Source organism: Rhinatrema bivittatum, chromosome 1 (genome assembly GCF_901001135.1).
Source record: "Rhinatrema bivittatum chromosome 1, aRhiBiv1.1, whole genome shotgun sequence".
Taxonomy (NCBI): Eukaryota; Metazoa; Chordata; class Amphibia; order Gymnophiona; family Rhinatrematidae; genus Rhinatrema; species Rhinatrema bivittatum.
Window position 1 is genome coordinate 247,276,131 of NC_042615.1, and position 12,323 is coordinate 247,288,453.

General features: G+C 40.1%; 1 protein-coding gene across 2 annotated transcripts in view; it reads right to left on the reverse strand.

Annotated features, from left to right (window-relative positions):
* CTNNA2 (catenin alpha 2) overlaps positions 1 to 12,323 on the reverse strand; it is a 2,350,558-nt gene that overhangs the window by 203,272 nt on the left and 2,134,963 nt on the right. For both annotated transcript variants that reach the window (XM_029593361.1, XM_029593351.1), the window contains exon 14: positions 7,677 to 7,790. In XM_029593361.1, the coding sequence (XP_029449221.1) occupies positions 7,677 to 7,790 (114 nt within the window). The remainder of the gene's footprint in view (positions 1 to 7,676; positions 7,791 to 12,323) is intronic.

Sequence of the window (12,323 nt, forward strand, 5' to 3'; positions counted from 1 at the left end):
TATTCCTAATAATCAAATCACCAACTATGACATCCAATCTAATCCTTCCCTCCAGGGCATTGCCTGGGAGACACATCCTCAGTTCGAGAGAGCAATACATTACCTGGAGAGCAGGTCCTTGCTACAGGATCATTTTCTGCTGTACCAGGTTGATGCTCTCCGATCATGAGACCTTCCTCCTCCAAGGCAGCACCAGGGCTGCCAGACTGGAGTTGGGACTTGGCTACTATGGCCCTGAAGGTTCTGTCTATATACCTCTCTGTCTGCCTCAGCTCCTCCAGGTCTGCCACTCTAGCCTCCAGAGATCAGACTCATTTTCTGAGAGACAGGAGCTCTTTGCATTGGATGCACACATACAATTTCTCGCCAGCAGGTAAAAAATCATACACGTGATACTAGATGCAAAAGGCTGGGAGGCCCTCCCTCTTGCTGCTGGACTGCTGCTTTCATCTTAAATTTATTCAGTTCCTAGTTAAGTTTTAGGTTGCTGTGGGAGTAGGGTCCTTTAAATCTATCAGTGTATTTACTAAATATATGGTAGTGACTTACAAGGGAATGATTAAACTCTGGATAAGGTATAGAGAATTTTGAATTTAAGTTAAAAGGCTGATTAAATGATTATATTTTTTTTATTAGTGTGAAAGCGTCACCTGCCTAAAAATTAAAGGATGAGCTAGGGATGGATAGGAGAGGGGTGGAAGGGTTGTGAAATAAAACACACAAACTTCAGTTTTTTGCCTGCCTTTCTGACTACCTATTTAATACAAAACACACACATTTATTTTTTTTCCTGCCTTTCTGACTACCTATTTAATACAAAACACACAAATGTCCTTTTTTTTGTCTGCCTTTTTGATTACCTATTTAATACAAATCACACAAACTTCTGCTTTTTGCTTGACTTTCTGACTACCTATTTAATACAAAACACATAAACTTCTGTTTTTTGCCTGCCTTTCAGACTAGCTAGTCAATACAGACACACAAACACATTAAATAATATACCCCAATAGTATAGTTCTCTCCAATACTTTTAAGTTTTAAAATTTTCCCCAAGCAGTACTTACTGATTCTTCTCAGCCACCAGCAAGGTGATCCACTTCTCTCAGTGTTCCCACTGGATCGTGGGTTACTGAGCTTTTCCCTTGCAATGGGACTGATGCTGGTTGACAAGACTGTAGATGAAGATGGGGTAGACAAAACTCCGTTTACAGAAGAGAATGTATGGAATAAGCTAAGTAAACTGAAAGAAGACAAGAGCATGGGACTGGAGGAGGTACATGCCAGGATACTGAGGGAGCTCGAATATGTGCTGGTGGGTTCGCTGTAAGACTTGTTCAATAGATCCCTGCAAACAAGTGTGGTGCTACAAGATTAAAGTAGTATGGTTGTGGTTCCTCTTTACAAGGGTGGCAACAGAGAAGAGGCTGAAAATTACAGGCCAGGTAGCCTCACTTTGGTGGTGGGAAAATTAATGGAGATTCTGCTGAAGGAAAGACCAATATTATTGATTTTTTGATTGGGTAACTAGATAATTGGACCAAGGAAAAGTGCTCAATGCGATCTACTTGGATTTCAGCAAAGCATTTGAAAAATGGTACAAGCTGTCCATTACCCTTACCATGTGACAGGGGCACCAGTAGCCTCTGTCACATGGTAGGGACAAAGGGCTGCCATCGCCATTTAGACAAATGACAACTGCCAGCCTGAGGGTGGGAGGTTGCTTCAGAACCCCATGTTAGACTACCATGGATTTTGCTGAGTTCTGAGGCGGAGGGGGGTCCCCTGGTGGAGGGACACTTTAGTGTAGTAAATGTGAAGTTTTGTGATGGGGGTTTTCAATTTTATTTTAATGAAATTAAGAGTGAAATAAAAAATGGCGATCCAAGGGTGGACCTGAAATTGCCCAGCCCAGGACCATAAATGAAAATGAGCTGAAAGATTTGGGACTTACCATCCTTACTATGTATATATATATATATATATATACATAGTAAGGATATATATATATATATATATATATATATATATATATATATATATATATATATATATATATATTTATATATATTAGCTGTACCTGGCCACGCGTTGCCATGGCTCAGTCTGGTTTAATTTCACAATGCGCATTAGCTCTGCTCTGGCCATCCCAACTCCCTCCCCCCTTCCCCGGTGGTGGACGGACTGGCTCGACGACTCTTTTACCCTTTCCTCCTCCTGCGTGTAACTGTCCGGCAGTCCCTACTCCCTCCCCCCTTCCCCAGCAGCAGAGGAACGGGCTGAGCCATTTCTCGGAGCGCGTTGCCGTGGCTCAGTCTGGTTTAATTTCACAATGCATATTAGCTCTTCTCTGGGCATCCCAACTCCCTCCCCCCCTTCCCTGGCAGTGGATGGACTGGCTTTGTGACTCTTTAACCCTTTCCTCCTCCTGTGTGTAACTGTCTGGCAGTCCCTACTCTTTCCCAGCGGTGGAGGAATGGGCTGAGCCATTTCTTGGGTTATTCCAAGCTGAATGAGATTCAATAAAGCTAGAAGGCTGCAAATCTTAGCCATCCTGCAGACCCTTAAATGTTTCCCACCCTAGGCACAGACATATTGAGTACCTATTGTCTATCGTACTACTATCAACGTATGCAGTGCTCTACAAAAATGCATAAGATAAATCCCTTCTATGTAGAGCTTGCCATCTAATCAAGACAAATGTACAGCACAAAAGATACTTTAGGAATTTATTTGGAACAATGGTTTATAAAACCCCTAAATTAATAAAATAATATAAATAAACTCTTATGTGACAAGTTGGTAATCTTGAATATAGTTACTTCCGCTTCTGTGAACTGAATGCTAAACTAATTTAGTGTTTTTGAATTATTTTGAGTAGGGATGTGATTCGTTTTTTGACGAATTAGGAAATCGTATGATATTTCCTAATTCATCATGTATCGGTAAAACCAATAAACGATCACATTTTCCACAAATTTTGGGGAAAAAATTGTTTTTTTGTTTAGTGCGTACTAACGGTTTTATGTTAGCATGAACTAATGGGAGCTAGCATGCACTAATGGGAGTTTGTGTGCACTAACCCGGAAACGATTCGCCATGAAAAAAAAATACCGAACAGCGGGAGATACGAAATTTTCCATGGTTTTACGAAAACGAAAGCAGAAACGATCGCCGGCATGATGCAAATCTCTAATTTTGAGTATTTTTGATGTGCTGCCCATATTTAAAAATGATCTCCTATAGAAGATCAAATGCAGAATATTAACACCCTGTTGGGGATTATGATAACTTGTATATGGTGGCCTATGCTACTAAATTACTATTTTTGATGGTTCCTACCACCATAGGCCTACTTAAACATTTTAGAAAGAAAAAAATGTCAATGTGTGGTAAGCCTGTACTTATTTTATGTAGAGTAGCTTCTCTATTGAAGGCATGAGGGGGGTAAACCGGGGTTTTGAACTCATGGGAGTAACCTTATGTACTGAATGAATGAAAGAATTTGTACCAGATTAAAGTTATTATATTGAAACTTTTGAATTATTAACCTATTAAAAAGTACAAATAATGGCACCAATATCCTGGTTTCATTATTATTCTTTTGGCAGCTAGGGGGGGAGTGTGATGGGGTCCGAAGCCATCACTAAGATTTCCCTTGTAATTTGGATATTTTCTAGCTGCAGTAGGGGTTTTTATATTTTTTATTCTTCTCTGTATGATAACCCCACCTTTTGGGGGGTATGGCATCTGGAGTATATATTTCCCAGGAGCATGCCCAGAACTTCAGTGGGAAGGAGGAGCTGAGAGAGGGTAAAGGGCTGGAGATAGAAACTTCTCCACAATCTCAAGGAAGCAGTGGATTGAAGGTAGTTGAAAGGACAGTAAGTGATCCCATCAGGATTTCTACTTTCTTGCAGAGCTTTGGATCACCTAAGGATCTATAAGGAGGAGAGAAGAGATTGAGGCTTTCTACAGGGTCTTAAAGGACAATAGTTGAGTACCTTGTGGATGGGCTTCTACGCATCACTTTTGCATTTTGATATTGAAGGACTTTTGGATAAAATATATTTTGGACTTTGGCTTGACCAGTTTGAAGGGAAGGGCATACCCCTGGTATCACAGAGGACTGTGGCAAAGATCTAGTTGCCCGAGTGACCTGAAGAAGCAAGGGTGAGAATATTTTGATACTTTTTAATACAAGGACTCAAAGGGCTATACCCCACTGAGACAGTGTGAAACAGTTTTTCCAGTCTGAAGAAAAGTTAAAACTTGGACCAATTGAAGTTGTATGTCCTGCAGTATTTGATAGGGATGTGAATCATTTTTTGACGATTTAAAATATCGTCCGATATATTTTAAATCATCAAAAATCGTTAGGGCCACGATACAATACCAATTCCCCCGATTTATCGTTAAAAAATCGTAAATCGGGGGAAGGGGGAGAGCAGGAACTTACTTACTTGCCCTAAACCAATGGCAGGAAAACCGGCACACTAAAACCCCCTAAAACCCACCCCCGACCCTTTAAATGAAATCCCCCACCCTCCCGAACCCCCCCCAAATGCCTTAAATTACCTGGGGGTCCAGCAGCGGTCCGGAACGGGCTCCTGCAATTGAATTGTGTTGAGGCCGCCATTTTGCAAAATGGCGGCCTCAAAATGGCGGCGGCCATAGACCAACACGATTCGACTGCAGGAGGTCGTTCCGGACCCCTGCTGGACTTTTGGCAAGTCTTGTGGGGGTCAGGAGGACCCCCCAAGCTGGCCAAAAGTCCATGGGGGTCCAGCGGGGGTCCGGGAGCGATCTCCTGCCGCGAATCGTTTTCCGTACGGAAAATGGCGCCGGCAGGAGATCGACTGAAGGGTCGTTCAGCGGGGGTTCCGGACCGCCGTCATGATTTTATATAGAGTAGAAAGGGAATTTATATATATATATATATGTGTGCATTTATTTATTTTATTTTTTTTTTTGAGAACCAGGGCTTCCAATCTCCTGAAGCAAGAAGACACTGTAGCTGAACTGAGCTCAGGATTTCAAGAATCTGCATCAGCTTTATCAAGCACAAAATGGAGCAGCTTGCCTAAAGAAAAGGAAAACAGAACTCAAGTGAGACTTAACTGAGAACTTACATTATTATTCTGGCCAGATTTTAGGTGGGAGTTTGAAGTATTTTGCAAGTTAACTGAACTGAGATACCGTGAAGGGCTAGTGATTTTTCTTTTATATCTTGCAACCTGATTTTCCCCACTTTTCCATGTTAATAAAATCTTCTTTCTTTTTTATTATAATGCCATTTGTCTGTGTTTGCTATAGAATATAAGAATCTTAATACACTGTGTAACTATGCATGCACTGATTTTAAATGCAATACTTGATTGCCTATATAAGGCAATGTTGGGATTATAACTCATTCCTGCCCCTCAACTCCCCAAGCTTCCAAATTAATTAAAAAAAAGTAGCAGACCATAGCTATCTGAGGAGCTCTTCTCTCTCATGATATTCCAGTTCAAAGCAGTCTAATGGCCCCTTCCTCCTCCCAACAACAAACAACATACTCACAACAAACTGACAATGCCCACTACCACTCCTCCAGTTCCTGCAAAACATACGTGTGTACTTTGGAACCAGATACATGACATTTTATAAACTGTTTTGCCTCCACCTCATAGTTTATAATATACTGCTCTAACTTTAAGACATACAAACTTCCACATATATTTGCTGATTTAGGAAGACTATTGATGATTATATTCCCTGTGGACCTAGTGGGGCATAAATGTTTCAGACTGAAGTTTTATTGACAGCTAACATTCCAGATGCAAGACACAAGAGTTTAAATACTGTAAGTGCACTCAGAGTATAAATATACTTACTCAGTTCCAGTGTAAGAACATTGGAACTTTTACTATGATAGTAACTTTTTTCATGGCTTTAAGAGATCATTTACTGCAAGATATAGCACATATCTTGTTAAATAGAAAATATTGTTAATCTTAACTTCATAAGTTCATTACTTGGCAAATCTTATATCACAATTTAAGATCTGTAGATATGATCTACAATTCTGCACCAATTAATGATTTGTTTGGCTTTTTGTAATCCCACGGTGAATCTCAAAGCAAGGGTACAAGCAAGACTCAATTTTTGAGAAACATCTCAGGGGTAGATTCTGCAGCAAGCATTACAAAATTATGTAGCATTCTTGTGATATATTTGCAAAAATTCCAATTTTTAAATTTTAAATATTGTTGTGAAAACTAAAATAAAATACTTTTTGAAAATTTCTTGTGAATTTGAATACTTTTGTTCTTTTGCTATGGGGCCAGTGTAGTAATGCACAATAACCACTTGTAAAAGCATTTAATTCACGTAAACTAGGTGATAGTTTAAAATCTGTACTAGTGAGGTAATGAGATGAAAGAGTGCAAAATAATAGCTTATACTTCTTAATACAAAAAAAGCACAGTGATTAGCATTGGGAGAGGACATGAGCAAGGGGAAAGTAGTGAGAATGATGACAGAGAATGTGGGATGGGATGGTATTGTCCTGTGATTCTATGACTGGGAGAAAACTCTATAGCACCTGCTGCAAATGTGGAATCACAGAAAACCAGTGGCTATGGCTTTAAGAGAGCTGTCTTCCCATGTAGATTATTGCAGCTAGTTTTGTTGTTTTATAAACTGTGGGGATGGATAGGGCTAAGAGATTTTTAAATCGGCTTCAAGTAGAGGAGAGAGATACTTTTGAGAAGGTTACCAGAGAAACCATACTTCTGTAATCATATATTTGGGGTAATGTCTTCCTTGGCAACCCCTATTGCTTTACATAACCTGATAATGAGTAAATTTCAGGAGCAGATATATATCACAATATTTATCTTTTTTTAGTATTTTTGCCTAGCTAATTTACCTAGCAGTGGGCCTTTTTAAATTGAATGCTAGATATGAGGCCAGCAGGCCAGCTCTATGGCTCTTGGCACATGGAGGAACTTGGGTTTGATTCCTGGTTCTGGTCTTCCATTCTCTGAGAAGGCCTGGAACCCTAGTGCATAGTCCCCGGTCAAGGATTGCCACTGAAACGAATTACCTAAATAATTTGGGAAAAATGCCTGGGTAGTTGTGAATGAAGGCCCCTGGTGTCAAGATCTCAGCGTTAGTTCCAACTAAGCTGGAAGCCCAAAGGAAAAGAGGCATGAGTGGATTATGTTTTAAAAATGGGATCTGAATATTACATAGTGATCTGACCCATACCTACTTAGCAACTGTGGAAACATACAGTAGGAATGTATTTGCTAACAAGTTTCCTAAGTTAATGGTTTTAAGTATAGATTTCAACATAAAATCAAACAGCTTCTAAGATTTTTCAATACTTTATTCCATCTGGCTTTCTATTAAAGATTTATCCAAAGCAGAGACACTGTGAAACGTTTCATATAGTAATAAGACCCTCCCCCTACCACCCTACATTTTATGAAGGCCTGGCTCTTCAATTGCAGTGAGGACAAAGTATTTCAGTTGAAGAGTCATATACATCCTAGATAGACAATTACCACAATTTCCTTCCTCTGCCTGACTGGCATTTTCCGAAAACTGAACTTTGTTGGGGAAGCATTCACATAGAAAGCCCTTCCTTTGTAATTAAGGGTTTATATGGTCTGGGGTTGCATACTCACTCTTGCACTCTGTCCAGCAATGAGCTGGTCATCCTCAGTCTGAACGCTTGTTCTGCTGCGGACATCATAATCTTCTTGCTCAAAGTCTGAATCATCCTCCAACTCTTCAGGGGTCTAAAAGTGAGATGACACGATTACAAAGGATACAAACAAACTTGTAGTTTTTGATTACACTGACATGCATTTTTTTTTTTCATTTTAAATTAATTTGTCTTCAGGCAACCAGAAGCCAGAATGTAATTGCCCTAAAATTTAAACTGTACTTCCTCTGTCTTGTATAATTGACATCCATTGCTGCTTTTATATAATTTTTCTTAACCCTGTGAACATGTTATAAATGATTAGAACACTAATAAGTTCTTGGATGGGGATAACAAATGGAATATCTGAAAATAACGCTGCTGCTGCTATGAACTGGTTCTGATTTAGGTACAACTGAACTAGGACTTTCTCCAAAAAGTACAAAGCGAGAGATGGACATTATTACATCTTGTGCTGAATGTTCATACTGAATGTTTTCAAAGTTGTGTACAGTCTGATTATCCATATGAAATAAGATGAGAAATCTGAGCACAGATAACAGAAAGCAAGCATACAAAAATTACATTTCAGTAAAATATTAAAACTATATAAAGCTAAAAGCCTGTATGAAAGAGAATAGAGCTTAACCCCTAGCATGAGGGTGTGATCGTTGCACTTCCCCCCTACTCTCCTTTGCAGCTTCTCAGAACCTCTTCCCTTCCATACTGCCCCAGGATGTGATTTGAGCCTTGGAGGGAGTGGAATAGAGGAGGTGTTGCCCCAGTGTAAGCCCCTTATAAGACCTCATTTGGAATATTGTGTACAGTTCTGGGGACCGTATCTTCAAAAGGTTATAAATCAGTTGGAGTCAGTCAGAGGGTGGCTACTAAAATGGTTAGTGTTCTTCATTCTAAAGCATATGGGAACAGGCGTAAAGGTCTAAACATGTATACCCTAAAGAAAAAGTAGGATGAGGAGATAAGCTAGAGAAATTTAAATACTCCTAAGGTTTTTCTACACAGGAGGCAGGCCTCTTTCAGTGGAAAGGAGGCTCTAGAACAAAGGGTCATGGGATGAGGGAGAAAGGAGGTAGAATCAGGAGTAATCTAAGAAATATTTCTTTACAGAGAGGATAGTGGATGCATGGAACAGTCTCCCCATAGAGATGATGGAGATAAGGACAGTAAATTCAAGAAAGCATGGGATAAACTCAGAGGGTCGCTGAAAGAGTTCTAGATATTATACTGCTGAATAGTAGTGTGTATGTGCAGACTAGAAATGCCATAAGATCTTTTTCTGTCGCCATGTTTCTATGTTTCAATATTTCAGCCTTTGATTTTATCCAGATAACTAAATAGTTACCCAGGTATCATCTTTAAAAAAAGTGTCCTGTTAGTGGGGGAACCTGGGGCAGGTCAAGATTACCACAGGTCTATGACTGCATACTCAAGCCAAAGAGGGAGGTTTAGAGAAAATGAGCTTAGAGTTCTTATCTTTAGTAAATTAACTTTTGTAAGGAGTACACTTTGAACTGGGCCTTTGGTATTTATGGTAATCTAGCCTGGAAACATAGCAATGAGCCTGTAACAATTCTTGAATATCTCCATGCATGTATTCCTTCCTTGACATACTAAGACATACACTTACTAAGCAGAGTACTGGGTACAGCCCCTCTATTTCAGTACACTAGCTTGGAAATGCAGAGGGAAGCTTGAAATAGTTCACTTTCTCCCTCCCTTAACCCACCCACATGCTGCATCTAACTTGCTTTAGTGGTGGACCCAGTCAGGAATATAGCTAGGAGGGGTGAAGACATGGAAGACATGATGCCTAGCTTGATTTTGAGACTGGCTGTCCAAAATGACAACTGGATATTGGATCAGGTACATGGAAATTAAGAATTGATGAATTTGTTCTGTGGTTTGGCATCACTAGATGTTGAAGAGGATGGCCATTCGGGTTTTGATGTGGGGAGTACATTGGGGCAAGACCCGGTGCCCTCTGAAACCTGTAGGGATCCCGTGGACAATGTTAGAAGTACTGCTTCTCGGCAGTTGGAAGGAGAAACGTTTGCTACAATTGGATCACCGATGACTGACTAGGTAAGACCTGCTTCCATTACATTGGAATCTGTTTGGGAGGCAATACAAACTTTGAATAAAAATATTGCTAAAAAAAATAAAGCCTGTAGTCACCTCTATGGGTCTGTTAGATAATCGTTTGAAACTGGTTGAAAGTGGAGTCTCCTTGAATAAAAACTCTTGTGTAAATCCTAAAACGGACATTGGAAATATTTCTGCAGTATAACAATCTATTATTAAAGAAAATCAGTTTCTATCTAACAGATTGGAACAGTTGGAAAATCAAGTGCAGGGGAGAAATTTCCACATTATTAATTTTCCAAAGGATCCTACAGCTCTTCCCAAAGATAAGTGGAAGAAATATCTAATAGATGTTCTTAAAATTCCTGAGCAAACTTTGCCCTTACTTTCAAGAGTATCTTATATTCCACCATTTAAAAAGGTTTCCCCTGATCAAAAGGAGCTTCAGGTTCTCTCTGCAATTGAATCACCTCAGATTGATCTCACTAACATTCTGGAGACCACTCAGAAGGATTTGCTTTCTCCAGCTACACTTATTGCTTCCTTATTGGAGTCTGATCGAAAATGGATATTGAAGATGTTCTTTCGTCATCACAGGGACCCCTTTTTGGGCTTCAAAGTCTGTATCTACCTGAATTTGGTTAGGCAAACCCAAAAGAAAAGAAAGCAGTTTTACTTTTTAGTACTTAGGCCTAGGGTATTAGAAATAGGAACTCTTTTACTTTTGAAATTTCTTTGCAAATGTATTATTAAATATCAGAATGTTTCTTATATTTTTTCTACCTTCACAATTATCATCTTTTTTTATCTGATAAAGCTCCATCTTCTTCTATTTCAACGTCTTCTCCCATTGCCTTAGACTGAGTGCAAGATTCTAACATTGGTTCCGTTGCTATTAGGTATGATTCCTGCATGCCAGTCTTTTTTCTTATTAGCAATGTTTCCTCTGGTAGTGGTTATGGATCCTCTCTTTAGTGTACTTGGATTATAAGAGACATCTATCATTATATTTATTTATTTATTTATTTATTTAGTGCTTTTCTATACCGGCATTCACGGTTGGTCGTATCATGCCGATTTACATTGAACAAGGGGTGAACAATGATAGAATAACATGTAAAACTAATCAATAATACTTCTTTTTTTCTAACTTTCCTATAGAAGTATGTAATTTCTTTTGTCTCTTTGTTTACAATTCAAGGGGTCGTATGACATACTGGTTGATTTACGGGTCGTATGACATAGTGAGGGCAAAGGTAGCGCCGGCGCCATTTTGAATATTGGCAATACGGCGCGAGTGCAGGAAGTCACTCCCGGATCCCTGCTGGACTTTTGGCAAGTCTTGTGGGGGTCAGGAGGCCCCCCCAAGCTAGCCAAAAGTCCCTGGGGGTCCAGCGGGGATCCGGGAGCGATCTCCTGCACTCGTGACATCGGGTGACGGGGACCAAAATGGCGCCGGTGCTACCTTTGCCCTGTCATATGGTAAGGGCAAAGGGCCACCGGCACCATTTCTATTAACGCAGCCGTGGCCCGAGAGCGGGTGATCGCGGGAGATCACGCCGGGACCCCCCCACAGGACCCCAGGTAATTTAAAACATTTTGGGGGGGTTCGAGAGGGTGGGGGATTTGTTTTAAAGGGTCGGGGTGGGTTTTAGGATTGTTTTGGTGTGCCGGTTTTCCCGCCCTCCCCCGATTTACGATTTTTTACGATTTAAAAAAACAAAACAAAAAACATGACGATCAGATTTCCCTCCCCCCCCAGCCAAAATCAATCGTTAAGACGATCGATCACACGATTCACATCCCTACTGGAGAATATGATATGTATCACTGTGCATGTAAAATTGCCCCCAGAACCCACCCCACCCCACAAACCTTACCCTGATTCACTAGTGCCCCCTCTTATAGTGGTATATATAGTTAATTATGTTATGAGTCTTTCTCTCTCTCTCTCTCTTTCTCTTTCTCTCTCACTCCCCTTGCAATGTGAAAATATCACAAGTGCAATAAATTTAACACACATTGTAGTAAAATAGCTATGTGGTACCTGAAAAATTACCCTAACCATGCCCCCTTTTTATCGCAGGTGCTATTTTTGTGATGTTTATCGCAAAATGATGAATCTAGGCCTTAGTTTATAAATCCTCAGGGGATAGAGAAGTTCCTAACTGTAATCTACTTGGAAGTATGAAATATAAATAATGTAACATAAGCCAAAGGAAATGCTATAACAAATACATATTTCTTTTGTTGTCAACTTTGTAACAGATGGATCACCTACTCCTTCTGACTGAAAGCGAATTCAGGTGCTGAAGGGTTCACATCCTTATATTTCTCTATGGGTTCAAAACAATGTTTCAGTAGGGTGTGAACTGGCCCAGAGTCTAGAGGCATCTCTCAGTGATCTTCCTTACTGTACATGGTCACCCTTTTCCCTCTGTGACTTGAACAGACTTCCCATTACTGGACATGGCTGCCTTTTCAGGCCTGCCACAATTAACTGGTACCTTCCATCTTAGACAAA